This window comes from Leptodactylus fuscus, chromosome 10 (genome assembly GCF_031893055.1).
Source record: "Leptodactylus fuscus isolate aLepFus1 chromosome 10, aLepFus1.hap2, whole genome shotgun sequence".
NCBI lineage: Eukaryota > Metazoa > Chordata > Amphibia > Anura > Leptodactylidae > Leptodactylus > Leptodactylus fuscus.
The window spans coordinates 69,496,763-69,518,731 of record NC_134274.1 but is presented as its reverse complement, the minus strand read 5'-3'; the positions used below and the strand labels follow the sequence as shown (position 1 = coordinate 69,518,731).

General features: G+C 42.4%; 1 protein-coding gene and 1 non-coding gene across 3 annotated transcripts in view; both read right to left on the bottom strand.

The window, feature by feature from the left end:
• Positions 1-21,969, bottom strand: part of ADK (adenosine kinase) — a 130,535-nt gene that overhangs the window by 51,659 nt on the left and 56,907 nt on the right. For both annotated transcript variants that reach the window (XM_075257788.1, XM_075257789.1), the window contains exon 4: positions 16,729-16,807. In XM_075257788.1, coding sequence (XP_075113889.1) covers positions 16,729-16,807 — 79 coding nt within the window. The remainder of the gene's footprint in view (positions 1-16,728; positions 16,808-21,969) is intronic.
• LOC142183620 (U6 spliceosomal RNA) lies at positions 17,615-17,717 on the bottom strand. Its single transcript, XR_012711781.1, has one exon. It is a non-coding gene; the product is annotated as a U6 spliceosomal RNA (small nuclear RNA).

The following is a 21,969-nucleotide window of genomic DNA, read 5'->3' as shown; positions in this document are numbered from 1 at the left end:
TGGAGCTGAAAACTGTGGCACAAAAACTTTTTAAACAATTATCTTTGGCTGCTTTTTTTTTTGCTGCAGGTGGTTGGCCACAGCCTAAAGGGAATTTTTTCATAATAACAGGGTATCAAGAATCCACAGGATATGTGACAAATGTCTGATCGATGACTCAACGGAGTGATGGTCATGTATACCTGCAGTTACTACATTCAAAGTCTATGGGCCAGATGCAGTGTAGCCTAGCATTGCACTTGGCCATCTTGGACAGTTCTAAATGCAGCATTCAATCTCCATGGACGTTGTAAATCGTAAAGAGGAGGATATCCCGGCTTCTCTTGAATACTAGCACAGCACTAGAGTTGAGCGAACAGTGAAATTTTCGAAGTTCGATTCGAGTAGTCGCTCAATACTCGACTGTTCGATCATATATCGAACCCCATTATAGTCTATGGGCAAAAAATACTCGTTAAGGGGGAAACCACTATTCGACTCAGGAGGGTCACGAAGTCCACTCTGACACCCCAGGAAATGATGCCAACACCCTGGAATGTAACTGGGACAGCAGGGGAAGCATGTCTGGGGGCATTTAACATGCCCAAGTCACTATTATGTCAGGATCCCTGTCAGCTTGCGATATGCGGGAGCTGACTTTTCCCCATAGGAATGCATTGACCAGCGTTGATTGGCCGAATGCCATACAGAGTACATCATTCGGCCAATCAACATTGGTTCTTCCGGAGGCTCATCTGTAAGGAGGCGGAGTCTAAGATCGGACCAGAATGGAGACTGCTGCGGACCGATCTCAGACTCCGCCTCCTCCGGCAGAACCAGCGTTGATTGGCCGAATGCTGTACTCTGTATGGCATTCGGCCAATCAACGCTGGTCTATGCAGAGATGTAGCAGTGCTGGCCGTGCGATCTGCTCGAATACACTGGAGATGCAGCCAAGCTGAGTGCACGGCCAGCACTGCTACACCAGAGATGTGAACCCTGTTACACACTCAGCTCTGCTGCATTAGAGATGTAACAGAGCTGAGTGTGCGCTGAACTCTGCTGCAAACTCAGCTTTGCTGCATTAGAGATGCGCTGAAAACTGTATGGCATTTGACTAATCAACACTGGTCAAGGCATTCCTATGGGAAAAAGTCAGCTCCTGCATATTGCAAGCCAACCAGATAGAGCCACAAAGAGTTGGCTGAGTAACATTCCTACCTAAATAAAGCTAATCCCTAGCTAACCCTGCCAGTACATCTATCCCGGTCTCACAATCACATAGTTCACAGTCTCATATGAACTGGATATTAAATCCACTATTCGTATAAATTGGAGGTCACCTGATTTAGCCAGCCAATTATTTTTTCCAATTTTTTTTCAATGCCTTCGTTGTCATAGTTCCTGTCCCACCTCCCCTGCACAGTTATTGGTGCAAAAAAAGCACCAGGGAAGGTGGGAGGGGAATAGAATTTTTAGTGAGTTTGCCACGTGGTGTTTGACTGGAATCGAATATCTCAAGCAGCCTGATATCCGATCAAACGTGTACTCGATTGAACGCTGTTCGCTCATCTTTACACAGCACTTATAGGGATAGGTTGGTTGGGAGGAACCTTCCACCAGCAATGTTTAATAGGTAGCAGGAAGTGTAAAGCCTATATATTTTAGCCAAGCCAACACTACACAACGTGGCATACACCACAATGTGATACAAAACTTGCAAAGACGACACTTTCCTGCGTCAGGATTCTTTGTATTTCTAATTAGAATCTTCCACAAGTCCAAGTACTACCAACCCAAAAGAAGCAGCATCTGCCATCATTGGAAACGAGATTACGTGTCAGTACTTCAAGAATACTGTATTAACACTAAAGAACAATATGCATAAAAAGTAAACCATCGTCCAATAAACATTAAAAAAATTTGTAGATAATGCCTAAGAGAGGATGCTGTTGGAATGAGCTCACATGCCATATGTCCCACCCTTATGGGCTCACAGAGATGCAAGAAAGAGAAGCCCCCCCGCTGCTAACAGTGGATGAAACTGCACTCTTTAGAGATTTTGACCAGATGTTTCAATCTTTGCAAATAGCTTGTTATGTGACAAAAGAAAAACACAAGGATAACAAAAGGAATAAGCACCCATATTACACATTTGGGAAAGTAGATTAACCCTTACAATTCAATAGAGAGTGAAAGTAATAAATACAGCTTGCAAATTATTAAAGGAAGCCACAGTGGCATCAAGTCCTCAGAGCTTCCCCGTGGTAAATGTTCTGACATGTTGCGGTAACATGCAATTTTAAAACATGCATGGCCAAAATTTGTCTTGAAAATAAAATCAAATGCAAAATACAAAAAACAGAAAGAAAAAAAAAGTGAAGCTAATAATGAAAGCCTTATGAGCCTTCTACAGCTAAGCAATGTTATAAACGGCACCAAAGATATACAGTAGGCATCGGTTTATGATATCTAGCAAGTGAAATCACATTTTTCATCCTGTGTGCGCCATCTTGTGAAGCCAGTTGTACTTTGGAACACCAAGCAAGAAAGGAATCCTGAAACGACAGCTCCTTTAGAAGATGCTAAGCCTTAGGAGCAGAGAACTGACACTGGTAGCACCTAGTACAACCTTAAGAACAATAGTCTGCCACTATTACATTTCTATATGTAGAGGTAGCGCTTGCTACTCCAACTATAAGAATGGAGAAAGGGCAGAGAGACTTCAAGTCTTTTTTTTCTCTCTCCAAGTCCAAAAATAACATTTCAAGTTAAAATTAAATCCATAGCCCCATTGCGTAATTCCATACCCTCCGTTACGCACACCAGGACCCTCCACCTTTCTTGTCGTGCGCCTGCACATGTATCACATTATACCAAAGTAAGAGCTGTGTACAGATGCTTCATGCGTTCTACCTGCTGCTAACAAGGAATCAAACACTGTGTAGCAGACCGGATAAAATCTTTTCTTTTATTTGGAGCCGAGACTAAAAATACATATACAGCAAAATGCGCAAATGTTAACGCGAGGCATACTTAAGATGTTTTTACAGAATGCAGTCTTGGCCGCACACAACAAGACGAAGGAAAAGTTGCTCACTTTTCAATTACTGTGGTAAACAATTAAATGCACCAGTAAGTGAGCAAGAAAAAAATGATAAAGGATTAAGAGACGCCGTACCACACACTTTGTGTCTCCATCTCTCCCCACTAACACCCCCTCAATCGGGAGGGAGAACCTTTTGTAATGTCTGAAAAGTAGAACAGTGTGTCCTACTTAACGCAGTGCCCCATCTGCTGAAGATAATTAGACAATTATGTGAGATAGGCTCATTGCCTTAGTCTTTTGTGCCGGGCACAATTTTCTATGTGAAAAGCAGAGTGGGAAAAAAAAAAAACATTACACTAGTCACAGATGTAATATCTTAAGAACCTCGGAAGAGAGGGAGGGGGTAACATTTGTACTAGTGCATGGTACAGACTGCTAATGCTTTGTGCATTGATAACGCCGTGGGATAAATAATGGGCCGAAAAGGAAGTGGTTCACCTGCTGATGTGTCAAGATAAAGTAAACACAGCTTAGTAGCGTTCCTCCAGGTGCAGCGTATAATTGAGTTCCTCCACAAGATGCTTAAGAGAGACATTCTTTAGACTATTTGCCATAGTGCACTTCTTTGCTTGCCTTTATCTGTCAAACTGATTGATGACTGGGGGATTTGATATTCAAGAATCATTTCTTCAGAGAACAGCTGTCATTATCAAGCTTTGCCGCTGGCAGCCAAATGTCCATAAAACCCATAGCGAGGAATCTCAAGGGCACTTGCTCTCCTGTGCTCAGTTTGTGTCACTATCTGATCGTCTGGGATATGCGGAATTCTCGAAACACAAAGCGACCTCCATCGCACATTACTGGCGCCTCCATTACCGAAAACCTTCACAAGACAGAGACAGGGCTCATAACGGTATGGCCGCCAGCTATTACAATACAATATACAGTAGCAGCAACATGGATAACATTTGTGCAAACTGACCTGTGGAGCAGGCTGTCTATCTGCAGCATGTCAATTTATGCTGCAGGTTTTCACTCTCATTTGGTGTGGAATTTAAACGCTAAAAAAAAAGCCTCTCATTGACTTCAATGGGTTCCTTTATCCCACAGCAGCCAGAACAATGGATACAACGTACGGTATCGCAGCAGCCGGCGTTCCTATGCACACATAGCACCGCACACAGCGTTCAGCGTTCGGCTGCAATGTTTTTCTTCATACAGTCTTTGCGCAGCAAGCACATCTCAGCATAGCGCACTGGTGGCAGCAGCACGCAAAAATAAAATAAGACATCCCCTGAAAATAAGACATAGCATATCTTTAGGACCAAAATTTAATATAAGACAATGTCTTATTTTCGGGGAAACACGGTAGCAGCTATTTTACCATGAAGGCCTGCTGCACAAAGTCTCCTCTTAACAGTTGTTGTAGAGATGTGTCTGCTGCTAGAACAATGTGTAGCTCTGACTTGATCTATGTAAGATAATCAGAACATATCTGCAGATAGCAATCTCTTTGGGGGATCATTTAAGATGATAGACTTCTATTTTGCTGAAAATGGGCGCAAGTTGACCTCCACCTGTTGTAGGATCAGTTAGTTACATAGTCAATATATTACTGAAAGTTTTTTGTAATGTGCAATCTTGTTTCCAAATTGATTAACTTTTAATCAATATGCAAGCGAGCTGTTCAATGTACCTGAGTTGTGAACCCTAAGCAGTAAACACTACGACTGTGGATGTCAGTGATTGGCTGCAGCAGTAAAGTGTGTATACATGTCTGAATGCTGAAGACATGAAAACCCCATTTAGTTTTTTTTCTAAAATGTTTTGATTTATTAAATGAGCTACATTTCAACAAGTTCTCGACTGGGGTATACTACACTTTTGTTTATAAATCGCACTAATTTGGTAAAAAACAATATTGATGTACCACATCGGAAAACACAGCCCTAGTAGCCCACCCAAAATTTTGCACAAATTAAAGGAATTTATAGAAACATAAATTGGGGGGGGGGGGGGGGTGTTCAAAATTAAAATGAAGAATCTGCAGCAAACTAAAGAAGATGGGGGGGCCTGGATCTACTACATCGTGGCTAGATTACATCCCTGGATCTCTCACATAAAGTTACTAGGAGAGGTAGATATTGGGTCCCTCGGACTGGAAAGCAGCACAGAGCATCATTCACGAACGTCAAGCTAAAGAAACCAAAAGGTGTAATTTCTGCACATTCTCAAGGTCTCCTAGAGAGGCACTAAGAAATTCTTTCTGAAAATGACCTCACCTGAGAAGGTAATGATTGTGTATGAGATAACAATAGACCACCTACCACTAATCTCTAACTAGAATATGAGTCTGAATTACCGGCAATGGAAATCTATTAGCTGGCCACTGTCAGGGTCTGGGGTTGCTAGGTGGGGTGGCAAAGACACACAAGTCCAGTTTCTTTAGTCCAAAACAAAGGTAGAGTTATTTTCACTCAAAAATATAGTGCAGCAACAAAAGGAAACCATACAAAAATAAATACCTGCCCGGCTAGGCTCTAACTAAACATAGAATAGGTTACCTCACCTAGAATAACAGATTTATTAGCAAAATTAAATGGTACAAGATACAGCTCCCACAGTGTGACCTTTCAGCTGGCCCTGCAGCCCAGCCCTGTCCAAAGTCTTGCTGCTGGAGCTGACCTTTTAAACCTCACTGATGAGGACAATCCACAGCAGCTGACACGCTGCAGAAACATCCACAATGTGTGGACTGGAGGGGGGTGGAATGATAGGTCCCATTGCCAATCCTACCTGCCATTCCTAAAAAAAAAAAAAAAAAAAACAAAGACAACAAAAGTCTGCTGAGAACAAGTCATTCCTGGACTTTCTCTCATCTTGCCCACCTGAGTAGTCTGGGCGAGATGTACACCTCCTCTATTATTTTGCCGCCCATCGGCTTACACCACCCTCTGCTTTGTCCATCAAGTATATAAATAGATGGCTTTTGAATGGTAGAGAAAGCTGAATAAAATAAAGTTAATCTACTTTTTCGATTAGAGAAGTCTGTCTACTGAATGAGAAGAACCCTTATAAAATATGAGGGGATATCTGTGCCTCATGGCTGGACACCCCAGGACTTACCCTGCCTACATTTATTCAAGATAGAAAGGGTAAATGGATAGGTTGATATTTCATAGGATGAATTGTAAGTTTATGGACCAGAACAGCAGACACACGTCAGAAAAACAGCGTACACCAAGACCAAAGACTATAATGGGATCTGTTGGGAGTCCATTCCTTAAAACAAACTGCTGTATGAAAAAGTCAGACTTGAAGCAATTATTTGGTGGCCACTGCAAACGAACACGTGAACTCACACTTGTATAGCATCAACATTCAGCTGCGCTGTACAGAATCTGTCAGTCACTGTCCCATTTAGTGCTCACGATGGAAAACACCCATTAAAAGGTTTTTGACGTATGGGAGGAAAAAGTACCTGGAGTAAACCCATGCCCACATGAGTGAACATAAAAACATAGCATTGAACCTAGGGCTCCAGCAAAACAACCACTGAGCCACCATACTGCCCATAGTATAATTTGTGATTGTCTTTTACCTAAGTGGTACTGCTGTAAGGACTATTTGACAGACAGATGGACTACACTGAAATAGGTTTCAATGTGTTGGAGAGGGAAATGGAATTTTTTTTTGGTTTTATTTTAGAGGGAAAACTTATCAAATGGGATTTTCTTCTCATTACGTAAAAGGAACATGTTCGTAAATTTTCCAAACCAAATAAGCGATGATACAATTTATGATAATAACTTACTAAAATCACTGCATGTTAGAGCTGGCCATCCAGCAAGGCACAACGGCTGTGCCAACACTGACTATTCATACCAGCACCGCACAGATGACTATTCGGAAGTCATTTACACACCCATGCACTGTTGTAAAGGTTCTCTCCATCCATGATTAAAATGGCGCCACCAAGCACTGTATCATCAGGGCACTTGTTTACTCTGAAAATCTAGTGACAGCTTTCCTTTTATGTCCTTACACATACTCGGGAGCTTTGTTGCTGTTTGCCTTTTACAGTGTTGTGTGATACTTCTTACAATAAAAGTTGGATTCCCGGGTTCTTTGTGTCTGGTGTGATGCCAACTGGCAGAAATTATTTAGGAATTGTAACTCCATTATAAACAGATGAAGGGATTTTTGGCTGTGTTAATACTAATGCGAGGCAAAAGACAATACGAAACAGACCAATAAAATCTAAATTAAGGCCTAGCCTAAGTCAACTCATGTAAATAAATCTAACTGAATAGACAATATACCTTACTGTTGTCAATGGTTCCAGCGGAAGAAGTGACAAGGAAAACCGAAATGAATTGATGGCCACTATAAAGTAAGAAAATCCATTTTTACTTGCTACTTTACCTACTCTTACCTTGAATTTTTCCCACTTCCTACGGCTAAACATGCACTTATAGGCCATATTAATCTAAAGTTTTAGCTTACACATGTCCAAAGAGATACCTTAAAGATGTCTTACTAAGAGAAGCTCTAAAGGAGTTGGTTCTAATGATAAATATCCTTAATATGTAATATGACTATGATAGAAACTCGACAGTCCGTCAGATAGCACTGGTTCCCATCATGTAATGGATGCTATACGGTTGTTACTTTTGGGCCTCTGTTCCCAGAAGTCCAAGTCCAGAAGAGAAGTGCCTTTATCCCTTTAAGTCATTCATGGCCCTGTGTGTTAAGGGTAGCATTAAAAGACAATAAATACAGCCACTATTACCTCATCCTATTTATATCTTGTATTACTTAGTGTTTACTCTGGTTTTCCTTATGATTTCCATGTTCCAAGTTTGTGCAAAAGACTCAATTTGTTTGTTTTATAGTTTACACAGCTGTCTCAGTCTCCGAGAATTCAGGAAACAAATGAATCATAAATGGAGCTGCTCTCCAAACATCTCAACATGGATTGTATTACAGAACGGCGGGAGGAGGGAGTGCAAGGGAAAAACTGACTTCGCTTATTGAGTGGTTAGAACTCAAAGGGTGTCTATATGTCACTTAAGACAAATAGGAAGACAACGTGGAAGGCAACGGAAACTTGGCATCACTTCATATGGCTGAAATACATTTATTCAGAGCTTAGATCATCTGTACACTTTACATCGTGTTGATCTTCAACTACACTATTGTGGGCAGTAGTATGTGAACCTACATACATCATATGCTGTGTGCTAACTGGAGCAGGGTGATTTTACCTAAAAATAAAATAGCAATGATATTTTTCAGTTTTCTTGTTTTTGTTTAAAGGGATTCTTCCATTAAAGAGGACCTTTCACCATTTTGCCCATAGGCAGTTCTATATACTGCCGGAAAGCTGACAGTGCGCAGAGTTCAGCGCACTGTCGGCTTTCCCGATGTGGGCCCGTTGTGAAGAGCTTACGGTCCCGGTATCGTAGCTCTTCTATGGTCAGAAGGGCGTTTCTGACAGTTAGCCAGAGACGTCCTTCTTCACAGCACAGCCAATCGCGCTGCTCAAGAACAGGCTCCAGCAACCCCTCTATCTTCGGCTGGATCCTCCCCTTCTTTCGTCGTCTTTCTTCGGCGTCACCTCCGACGCCTGTGCAGTTGGCTCTGCCAGTGAGACACTAGTAGAGCCGACTGCGCATGTGCGCAATTGCAGCCTTGGAACTACGGCCGCCGGCTGGCATACGCAGTCGGCTCTACTAGTGTCAGAGCCAACTGCACAGGCGTCGGAGGTGACGCCGACAAAAGAAGGGGAGGATCCAGCCGAAGATAGAGGCGTCGCTGGAACCTGTTCTTGAGCAGCAGTGGGGACGCCCCCATCGCATTTCCAGCGCTGGGGCCCACCTCAATCGCTGCGAGAGAACTAATTTGCATACCGGTAAAAACCAGTAATTCTAAGGAACGGCGCGGCGGAGAAACACATTTAAAGGTAAGAGACGAATAGCCTTTCTAAAGGTTATTCTGACATTTTATCCACAAAAAAATTGTTTTAATGGTAGAATCCCTTTAAACTTGAAAAAAAAAAATTTAAAAAAATTCAGCAACCAGGCACAGTGAAAAGGAGTCATGTGTTTGATGTAAGGTTCTTCATGCTACCACCCAACCATTGACTGGTTAAGGAAACTGTTGACCATAGCTTACAATGACAGGAGAAAGACAACATGGGCTCTAGTGTGGGTATAACATCGATTTCACAATTCTGATTATAAAACAGCAAATTACTCAGACTAATCCAATGAATTGCTCAGCCATAACGTCAACCAAACATTTAACTACACTTTGAAAATATACCCTTTCGGTCCTAGAGAAAACCACCATCTGCCTCTGTAAAAAACATTTATAAAAAAAATAACAAAAACAAAAACCAGCCACTGATCTGCTGCAGAAATCTGAGGCCGTTTAAGATTTCTGCCAGTTTCGACGCTACATGCACTTAATAGGAGTAAGGCACATGTGGCTAATGGCCATGGAAACCATTTCAAGAATGGACATGTATTTTATTTATTTATTTAATTTTTTTTACAACCATATGAACTACATGCCAGTTTCCACATCAAAATCTCAATTCAATGCAATTGGTGAACTTGAGTAAATAACGACACCCATGAGAAGATATCACAAAGTGGTATGAATAGTTTAAGGCAGCGGTTCTCAACCTGGGGTCATCGCATGTGGCCCGTGCGCCATCACCTGGATCGCTCACTAACGGGGAATCCAATTCCCCGATTATGAGAGGATCGCTGCTTTCAGTTGTATGTGCAAAATGCACATACAACTGAAAGATGTCAGTGTAGGCCGCGGTATCGTGGCCTACGCTGACTACAGAGAGTGACCTCTTCCCCGACACAGGCGCGATAACATCATTGCGCTTGCAGTCTGAAGGAGAAAGACACTCTTCATGGGTAAGTACAGTATAATTGAGTGTGTGACTGTGTTTGTTGTACTGAGGAGCATATAATACAGTGGGGTGGGGGGATGTACTGAGGAGCATATAATACAGTAGGGGGGTACTGAGGAGCATATAATACAGTGTGTGTGTGTGGGGGGGGTACTGAGGAGAATATAGTACAGGGGGGTACTGAGGAGCATATAATACAGTGGGGGGGGAGTGTACAGAAGAAAATATAATACAGTGGGGTGGGGGGCATAATGAGGAGCAAATAATACAGTGGGGGGATACTGAGCAGCATATAACACTGTGGGGTGGGGGGAATAATGAGGAGCATATAATACAGTGGGGGTGGGGGGCATAATGAAGAGCATATAGTCATGGCAAGCACATTTTAGCCTTATTCTGACGCGGCTTCCTGCGTCAGAATCAGGACCAAAATCCGCCATTCCGCGCCCCGCTTGAACAGGGCCTTAGAAGTTCTGCTTTAAAAAAAAAATTAATTAATCAATAAATAAATTAATTATCTTCTGGGAACTGCATAATTACTGCAAAATATTATATGGAAAAAACCTATTCTTTAAAAAACTATGCAGCTATTACAAAAAGGAACGCCTTGGGTCACCCTTGTCTGTGGGTGTCCTTAAGTGTCCGTTCCCAAAGATGTCCAACTTTTCAAGCAGACAGCAAAACCCGACATGAAGGTTTTGCTGTCCGCTTAAAAAGTCTGACATGTTTGGGAACGGACACTTAAGGACACTCACGGACAGTAAAAGAACGCACCCTTTGTCCATTTAAATCAATGCAAAGTGTCACGGGCACAGCTAGTGTCCGCTGCTAATGTCCGCACAAGATTTTGAACAGACATTAGCAGCGGACACTAGCTGTCTGACACTGACGGTAGTGTGAACGCTCCCTTATTTTCAGAGAAACCCGGTATAAAAGCTATGCTATGTACCGCACTGGAGCAGGAGAGCTAAATACTAAAATCGGTTTACATTATGTTAATATGCAGCAAGACTTCCTCCAGCTCCCGCTTGCCAGTTTCCTTCTGGTTCGGAGCACGAGCTGTACTCTTGGAGTGAAAGAGAACTAATAATTATTTGCATGGAGCATATGTAATGGCAGCAGGTTAATTATGCAGATCATTTTGATGCCTATTTATGCAGCTTGATCTATCAATCGAGATGAAGAACGCTGCTGGTAAAAGCACTCTAAATGGGGGAGGATGTGGATAAAAAACAACTATGCATGTCAACAGTTATTCATGTCCTTTAGATCACAAACACAAGGTATAATAAAAGAAAAATCCACTCATAGCGAGGAATAAACAGACCATGATATCAATTTATTCCCTGCTGTGCGCAATACATGGTAATGTACAGAAATGTAACTCACTTACAGCTAAATAGGTCTTACATTAGATTAATGAGCTATGCCTACTTTTTACCGTTCACTATGGTTTGGCTAATTTACTTCACAAGCAGATGTCCACGATTTAAAATGAGTTCTTCTTACTAGATATTTACTGCATATTCATAGGAATCGCCACAAAGGTGTAGAATAGGAGTCCCCAATGCACATCCAGCAAGTGCAGACAGCCAAATATTTGCCAGGGTATCTCCATAGCTCCCATAGACAGGAGCTGGCCTTGGGGTAATTGCCGGAAGCTATGTTGTTACTGTTGATCCATAGCCTTAAAATGTAAAGGAGGTTTTTTTTTTTTGGTTTTTTTTAGAAGTGAAAAGTTAGGCTGGGTTCACATCTGCACCCGGTCTCCGTATGGGGATTCTGTTCCCCATTCCACTTGAAAAATGCTGAGAGAAAAACGCTGCAAGCAGCACTTTTCTCTCTGCATTTTTGCCCTTTTCGGGGGAAACCGGGCGGATCCCATTATAATCTATGGGGTCTGTGGGTTTATTTAAACAAATTAGTTTTCCCGAACGCAGATGTGAACCTAGCCTTACATGAAGGAATTTGTGTGTAAACTATATTTCTGCAACGATCGTAGAGGTTACTTTGTAAACTACTGGTAATACCGATTTTGCTGATACAATAACAGTTTGTGCGGTATAATCTGTTTAAAGGGGTTGTCCCATCACAAGGATCCTATCTATACTGCTTGTTAATGTGGATGTAAGACTTTTCCTAAATACATTGCTTCAGCAAAACTGCTTTGTTTGTCCACTATCTAACTTTATTCAGTTCATTGTGGACACAGCCCTTGACTTATCTGCTCAAAAGTCAAGCGATGTATCTGCCGGCTCTCAGGGGGGAGGGAAGAAGGGCTAAGTGCAGGGAGCGAGCCTGTGTATCTAGCTATTCCTGTGTCTACACCACGTGACCTAGCTTCCTGCTCTCAGATAGGGGAGAGGAGCTGCTTTCATTTCTGAGCTCGTCTTCTGTTCTCCCAGTTATCAGGCTAGCTAATTCAATTGTGTTCATTATGGCAGAGACAGGCAATCTCTGTATGTAACACAGAATGGAGTTGCTCCTGCCTGTACTTCATAGTCCAATATTGTGCATATAGTGTTGTTTGAGGACCTTTGATGATCACATCACGATATGTGGTGGGCGGAGCTACACGCTAATTTGGGGGCAGACCTAAACAGGTTGCATGTGAAACACCGCCCACCAAATGACGCAAGAAACCAGGAAGAAAGAAGATTTTACAGCAGTGAAGACTGGTGAATATGCAACGCGGGAATACCCCTTTAACCATTAAATTTCGAGGCAAAAATCAGCTGTTGCATTCTTTTCATATTAGGGTTTGTCTGCAAAACGCACATTACTTGTGGTTAGTCGCATCATTGGACTACCATGCAATTTTTTTGGCTGAAAACGCCATTGGATGTAAAGTTGCAAAACGGTAAAAACGTTGTACTAAACAAGAGTGCAAATGTCCAGGTACAAAAGGATGTGTTCACACATTCAGGTTTTCAGATTTTTAAAGCCAATACCAGGTACACAGCAGAATCCGTGTGCAGTTGAATCTCCAATTATCAAATGATACAACGCCTCTTGGTTTTTTGCAAACTTGTCAGGGGATTCTGTTATATCTGGTTGCTACAATCTTTGGTAGAACCCAATGGGTCCTTTAACATTTGATACTAGTACATTCTAGCACACAAGGCCAATACCCCACATTACGTAAATGCAGCTTTATTGTTGCAGATCTTGCTGTGGTCAGGATGGATTGCGCAGTAGGTGGAAGTATAAGTACTTTGTATATAATGTCCCATTCCTTCTGTAACTATTCTTGCTTTTACTCAAAAACACAGTAAAAATCTGCCCCCCAAAAAAAATAAAAAAAGAAGATGCTTTTCCGCAAAGTTTTTAGTCTATTCTCGATTTTTACTACAGCATTAACAATGTTCGGATTAAAACAATTTTGGGGAACATACAACCAGATAATTTCCATAAGAACTGAAATTTTTTTTCAGCTGCCTGGAAAAATCCTTTCAGCACTTTATATCATACCATGGATTTAAAGAAAAAATAGCAACTATCACAGAAAGTTTACTTGGCACAATGCCCTCACGTAAACGTATGGAAAGGAAATCCGTATAAATTTATACTGCTTTTTCCCAAGACTGCAGACAGCCACAGCCATGGCTCTCTGTAGCCAGAATGGCAAGGTTCCCAGGTACAAATGCTTTCTAGGAGAACTGATGTGTGAGTGATGAAGTGGGGTGTGGGGAAAGAGTGGGGTGGGATGGACAAAACTAAAGAAGGAGAACTGAAATTCCAGCAGGAATGTAACAAGATAGACATGAAATAAATAGATCGGAATTCCAGACTGTTAAAAACCGTACTGTCAGCGCTCCCAGACACGGCTGGGCTGTGACTGTGCTGATTTATGGACAGTGATCGAGTTACATAGATACTGGCACTAAACAAACTGCACTAAATGAGAGAGATTGACAGTGGAAAGAGGCAAGGAACTTTCGTGTTATCATTTTTATGCATTAATCCATCTGTAAAGAACATCTGAAGAGAATATGTTCTTACAACTACAAAAATAGCTAACACTATAAAACCAAGGACGTCCATCATGTGTTAGGACAACCACAGAGACCTCCATTACCAACGAGGAATCCTTGAGAGCGGAAGACCACTGTGTGAAGTCCACAGGACTATTCCCCAACCGTTCAGTACAGTTAGTTTTGGAGTCTTATATGCCAGTTAGGCTCTAGTGTCAAGTAGGTGTGTGATGGAGACCCGCAGTTATGTAGCTTTCTTTGAAATGTATTATTCCTTGTTCCAATCAGTCCTATACATACCTTTAGGAATGTTGTGTTTAAGCTGTGCTTACATTGGTGGTCAATTCGATTCAGTGGTTTTATGTATATAACATGGAAGATTGCCCTTTCTGGTCAGCCACTTTATTGCCCCTAGAAGTGTCCACGGGAGGGAGGGAGGAAGGGAGAATGAACCTGCCAGCAGCCAGGAAGGTATCCCTCTTTCTCAACATTCCGCAGTGAGGAGAAAGAGGGGGCTCCCAGCAAGGAGATGTGGCTGGACACTACCTTGGACACTAACCTTTGACCCAGAATCTCCGTCTCCCTCACAGTAACTCACGAAGAAGGCAGCTCGGGGTTAGCTGGGAGTGTCCCTTCTGTAAAAGAAGACCCTCTTCAATGGTTCTGACCCTGGGGCCTATTCTGGTATTCATTTTTCTCTTTCATTCCCATTTTATTTCCTGTATTATATTGTGCTTTTACTTGTATTTGCTTGACCAGCCATTGATGTATACTTCTGTATACCGTATATACTCGAGTATAAGCCGACCCCAATATAAGCAGAGGCCCCTAATTTTACCACAAAAAACTGGGAAAACTTATTGACTCGAGTATAAGCCGAGGGGGGGAAATGCAGCAGCTACTGGAAAATTTCAAAAATTAAAATGGTCGGAGTTTTTGGGTGCAGTAGATGCTGGGGAAGGGAAGGGGGTGTTTTGGTTGTCTGTCTGCCCCTTCCCTGAGCTTGAGGACTGTTTTTTTTTTTTTCCCCCACTTGGAATTCAGCCTGGCTGAATATAGGGTATCTGCAGTGCTCCTATTAACCCCTTCCTGACTGAACAGGAGCACTGCAGATCCCCTATATTCAGTAGACCGGGCACTGTCAGACACAGGGATACCTAATGTGTATGTGTTTCACAGTCATTTTCTACTTTAAGGGGGCATTCACACTACGTAACGCCAGCGTGTATCACAGTCGTACACGCCGGCGTTACAGCAGGGCTGCCGAACACTTCCCATTCATTTCTATGGGAGCCGGCATGCGAGCGCTCCCCATAGAAATGAATGGGCTGCTTCTTTCACTGCGAGCAGTCCCATTGAAGTGAATGGGAAGTGCCGGCGTATACGGCAAGCTCTGCTCATGCCGAGCCGTACACGCCGGCACTTCCCATTCACTTCAATGGGACTGCTCGCAGTGAAAGAAGCAGCCCATTCATTTATATGGGAAGCGCTCATATGCCGGCTCCCATAGAAATGAATGGAGCTGCTTTATACGCCGCTTATTCTGAACGTGTTCTACGTTCAGAATAAGCTTCAGTATACGTAGTGTGAATGCCCCCTTATATGTATTCTAGGGAAAGGAGTGATTTAGAACTTTTATTTACTTTATTTTTTTAAAGCTTGTTTTTTGTTTCACTATTTTATGGGAGATTCTATACATTACTATTGTGGCTGGTCATAGACCCCCCCCCCAAAAAAAAAAAATAAAAAATAAAAAATAAAAAAATATTTGCTTGACTCGAGGATAAGCCGAGGGGGGCTTTTTCAACACAAAAACTGTGCAGAAAAATTAGGCTTATACTCGAGTATATACGGTATGTTAAAAGCTACTACCGACACACTGGGGTTAATATATAAATTTTATAAAGTTTGTTTCATATTAGCCTATGAACTAAAGACACTCACGGGGCGTGAGTGGAAAGTAAGAAAGGCGATCGCAGGTATGCCAAGCGGCTTGACAAAGTGAGATTCTTCTTCTTAGCCATGTGTAATACCAAATTTGAAAACAAAGCGCCCAGCAACCCCAGCAAAATTAGTCAATTGCCACAGATCTTGCTTTAGAGGGGGTGCAGAACATTAGAAATACAAGTTTGCTTCTTTCTAAATGCTATGCCATGCCTCTCCACAGGCTGTGTGTGATATTGCAGCTCAACCCTATACCAATAAAGTGAGCTACTACAATGGTGGCATCATTCTGAAAAAGTAGCCACGTTTGTCTAATCCTGTACAGCCATGTTTGTCAAATCGCTAAGACAACAACAGCTCAGCTAATTTAGTTTTGACATCATACATCTTCAGCTTCCAAACTCTCGGAAAGTTCTACATATGTTCTTGTGTATCAGTCTGATAAATCAGGAGTTATTTTGGCTGACTGCTCCACTACAGCCATAATAATATTTTTAATGCTTTAATACACTAGGCATTGTGAAACAGCAATCTCTGCCTGGCACACTCTACTCTCCTGGGCAAGCTTCCGCTACAAACTGCAGTTACATACTAGGGACGCTGCCAGGATAGAGCGCTGAGTAATGGGTTTTACACTTCCTCTAGGAGTTACAGTCTCGCAGACATTATAGGACGTGGAACGATGAAATCTAAGGCTCATCGGCAGAGATAGAAGTCTCAGTACAACGGGATAGGTGGGATTCACGGTAAAAACACTAGAAAAATACTAAATAGTGTGTGAATTAACCACTTTAGTATGTATGATCTTTTTTTGTGGGTATATATTTTATTATAACCCTGGAACTAACCTGTGCCACCTTAACAGAATTCTGAGTGGAGCCGCCGGCATGATAATCGACATTAAACCTTTTCACCAGTTCTTCAAACCTGTAAGACAGCATAAGAGATGGGTCAGTTAGAAGCCAGTTCCTGCGGGAGGAGTTTAGAAGCAAAAACGTAAAACTGTGGGGTTGGGATGTGGGTCAGCAGGATACACTGTGCTCATTAGTTTCTTTATAAGGTGTGAGCTGAGAAAACCAAGGGTAGAAGCACATTAAGAGACTAGAAAAGCACAACCTGCACATAAACCGCGCTGGCACTGAGACAAAGGTCTTCAAGAAGACGAGGATGAGATTCCTTGCCTGCAAAACACTTATTGCACATGAAACTAGACTATAACCCAACAGTAACAATAGATTATGTTCCTGAGGGACATTCAAACCTGAAGCACACTCTCCAATGAACATATTCTCAATTTTGAGAAAGCGATCTTTAGTTTACACATTGTAGCACTGCAGGGCTCCAGTGTGGGATATCCTCTGACTGCCACGTCTAAGCAGGATCATCGAACATATTTAAACCACGTCCATGACATGTAGAGACCGATATTCTGTCTAACATTAGGATATGAAAACCTAGGATGACAAATCCGGTCTACTCATAAAATTTACTTGTTAAATACTAGGCCACAAAAAAAAACATAATAAATGTCTAACGTTCACATCTCTGTTGACTACTTCGTCGTAATGTCTGGCTGAAAACAGAGGAAGAAGTCGTCGTACTTCTTCCTCCTTTGGTTTTTGAAACTACAGTTACCCAACAGGCCCCATTATAGTCAGAGAAGTCTGCCGGGTGTATTTGTAATTGCTAGTACATTGCAACGCCTGTCCCATGTGTGGGTTTTGTTTTTGTTTTTTTTATATAGAACCCTTCATTTGTGTGTCATTTTTCTGCAGGGGTCATGCTATTCTTCTCAGTATCATTCCAATTTTAGTATATGTGCTGCAAAAGCGAACATCTGTCCGATGTTTTGGTCCCGTGAACTTAGCGTAATACAGACACACATCTACAGGCACGATCCCCAACACAGGTCCTATTCCTGTCCACGGGCGGCACATTGGTGACATCCTTGTGTCTCCCATGCCTTTAATTCACCACCTTTAATTCAACACAGCCTGCTACCAGCCTTAGGCTGAGCCTACATGGCAATTTCAGCCAAGACTCCCATCGAGCAACCAAACATGTTTTTTGTAGGACAGAAAAGGAGAATATACCACCATCATGTCCCACATACAAGAGAGAAACTGATCCATTTTTATTTAACATTGACTCCATGCAGACAAATGGTCAAAATTTTCCATCCATTTTAAAGGGATTGTCCAGGATAACTGGAAATCCCTACACTAACCTAAACAACTCCCCCCCCCCATAGATTCCATTATACTTGCCCTCCATGCTTCTTCCGGCAAGATGAATCCTCCTCCTGTACTGATTCTGCAGGGTACGCGCTCCTCTCCAAGTGCTGGGCACACTGCTGCTGATAACTCACCTCTACTGTGCATCGACTCATACGCAGTAGAGGTGGATCATCGTTGCACAGAAGGAGGAGTACTGGAGGAGCCGTTTCACTGGAAGAAGCATGGAGGGTAAGTATATAATATGGGTTGGGGGTTGAGCTGAGTAGATAGGGAAGGGCGGGATAGCTAGAGAGACAGGGAGGGGGTGTATGGGGGAGAGGAGGGGGCATGAGAATGGAGGGGGAGTAAGTTACATAGCAGGAAACTGAAACGCGTAAACAAAAGCAGGAGATACCAGGAGTTCCCAGAGACACCCAGAAATAACTCAAGACATGGCTAAAAAAAAAAAAAAAAAACCAACAACATTTTTTGCCCAGAAAACGGCTTTAGGCTAAGGCCCCATGTTGCGGAAATGCAGCTTTTTTTTGTTGCAGATTTTGTTGCCGTTTTTTGAGCCAAAACCAAGAATGGCTACAAAAGAAATGGGAAATATATAAGGAGAGTTCTTATACTTCTCCCTTCTTCTCAATCCACTTCTGGCTTTGGCTCAACAAAATCTGCAACAAAAAAAGTCGTGGGGCCTTAGCCTTAATCAGTTTTACTCATCCATAGAACTGGTAAATTAGATCAAAAAGTGATGTGAACGGCCCTTCTGTAAAAGGTCTGCAGGAAACAAATGATTTTGTTCACCAGCAATGTAGATCTCCATCATCCCTCCACCACAAAAAAAAAAAAAAAAAAACACAAAAAAAAAAACATAAGTAGTTCTATAAAAAGTCAAAATTCATTCAAAAAGCAAAAATAAACATATGCCATATAATGATAGATATTTGCTTTGTGCTACTTGTATAAATCCTCCCCCATTGTGTTTTGTCAGGTATTTATTACCGATATCAGCTTGAATGGAACCTACACGCCGAGAAGCGCCACTCATGGATTAAGCCTATATCTTCATCATCATACATATAGCGGTATGTGACGATCCTTACAATTATTACGGATAATAAGCTTCTTGAGAACAAGCCTGGCGAAACTTCTGAAATGCAAATTCATCTGGCTGGAATGTGCATATGGAAGGAGGTGCGCGCAAATAAAGTCTAACATATGACAAATCAGCAGGCGGTACAGATGAGATGAATGTGCCATATGAAATGTGTTATTATTTGATGTATAGAAAACATGCTGTTATTTCCATGACAACCCTGCCTCTGGCATCTGTTAGGAAAGAGTGCGTTCAGTATGCGACTTGTTTTCACGTCTTTGCATCATTGTGTAGGATTGTAGACAAATAGAAAGATTTCAGGTTAACCCATTTGTACCATGGTTTATTTATTACTTTATTGTAAGCAATGACTTACGCACGCCATACTATAGACAAAACATTAGCGACAAAGAAAACATTTCTTCAAAGTATTTATTCGTAACGTTATTTTTAGGCTTTATTCACACTGCTAGATTAGGGCTCTGTGAGGGCACTTTATATTTAAAGGGGCTCCATCACTGGGAAAAGTCATTTTTAACTAATCACATGCTTGCATAGGCTTTAGAAATGCTATTCCACACGTACCTTTAGTATATAAATTGCCTCAGTGGTTTCTCAATAAGTCCGTTTTTATTTATATGATAATGAGCTTCCAGTCAGCACAGGAAGTTCCCAGCAGCACTCGTCTCTGCTATTATCTCCTATGTGTGTGTGCAAACAGGAAGCTGAGTCATCATCAGCATCAGCCACCTGTTCTGTATACTCTAATAGCAAACAATAGCAAAGGGGGTGCACAATGCATTGTGCACCAGTCTAATTAGCATATGAATAAAAACGGACTTATTCAGAAACCACTGAGGCAATTTACATACTAAAGGTAGGTGTGGATTAGCATTTCTAAAGGCTATGCAAGGATGTGATTAGTTAAAAATGACTTTTCCCAGTGATAGAGCCCCTTTAACGCCAAAAGTAATATCAGATGACATAGAAAATACAGGAAAGCCATTCCAAAGAAAGTTTTGGGGAATGCTATTCCTAAATCCCTGCAATGGAATCTGTTCTTATACCCGAAGCTACATACACATCTCTCGCACATTGTATGGCAATATGGCAAACCAGCCTCAGTACCTTATAACGTACTTGTTCTCCTGTTTGTGGCCCAGAGAGTCTGTAATTTCCATTAAATGTGTTAATGGGGGGTGCACTACTGAGACGTGCATAAAGCATAAAAGCCAGGGAACATACATCGGGTAGACCACGCATGCGCCAGAATCAGGAGCACATGGCTATCAGGCACATCATAGCAACATCCTTGTACTCAGAGATTTCAATCAATCTACAGGGGCGGACTGAGGGCATGCGGTACCTGTCTATCGGTTGACTCTCCACCCTATTGTCTACATACAAGTAATTAGTAGATGGAATACAACTTTTGCTGGATGATAAGAGGATCATTTTGACACTCAACTAGCTTTATAAAAGGTGCTGGGTTTGGTTTGGGATGTCCTTTCTTGCGGATAGATTCCTTTAAAATGAATGTTGTTGTAAACTGGAGATAAACTCTGAGGATGTGCAAAGCCCATCCCCTGAAGTACCCTACAAGGATGAGCCTGCAGATGAAAGATGGATCAGTAAAGAGCGAACTTTCCACTGGGCTCGGTTTGCCATTCTGGAATCCAGACAATGGGGCAGATTTGTTAAGACTGTAGTCTCATACACCAGTCTTAATAAAGAGTCCAACAGGTGCTCTGGCCTTAAAATCAGGCGTGCACACATAAGCCAGAATGGAAAGCTACGCCAGTCAGGAATTGGCCTAGATTTCCTGCATAACTCACACCAGAAAACAAACGTGAGTTCTAATAAATATATTGGGCTGAGGTGTCCCCACCCTGCAACACTCTGATACACAGAAACGAGCCAATGGGAATCTGGTGCGTAAGAAAATATCCTTCTTCAGATGGTGAGAGAATATCACCCACCTAAATTGCCCAATTTCCCCGAAAGGCTTTCGATTACTGTCATAGGAAATTTGACCTGGATGAGGGGTAGCCTTTTAAAGAGGTGATCTTAGGCCCCGTTAACACGGGGATTCCGCGGTGCTTATAACGTCGCGGCTTTCTGCTCCGGATTAGCCCAAATGAATGTGCCTAGTCCGAAGGCTGCTGTCGTGATGCGGACGCCACAGCTGATTCAGCTGCAGAATCCACCTGAAGAAAGGGCAGTTCGCTTCTTTTTTCCCCATGAGCGGCAACATGCCGCTCACGGAAAAAAAAAGAGCGCCAGCGGTCTACATAGACCTCTATTGTGAGGGGGCAGATAATAACGTGGATTCAGCCCCAAAAACTGCCCCTCTTCCCCCGTGTGAACGGGGCCTTATTGAGAAAATTAAAGAAGACCTTTCATGTCCCCAGGCACATGCAGTTTTACATACTGCTAGAAAGCAAACAGCGTGCTGAATTCAGTTTTTCCCGTTATGTGCCACGAATGAAGAGATATCAGTGCCGCCATTACAGTTACCTCTTCACTGTCAGAAGGGCACTCCTGACAGCCTAACTGGGAATGCCCCTCCTGACAATGCTGGGTGTAGCGCTATACTGTGATGGGGCGTTGCTTACCGCCCAGCCATAACACTGAGCGGGGAGGACCCCGCCTCCCTATGACAGTACTCGCCCATAGACTACTACTGGGGGTTGTTCCTCACAGCTCAGCGTTATAGCTGGGCGGTAAGGAACGCCCCATCACAGTATAGCGCTACACCCAGTACTGTCAGG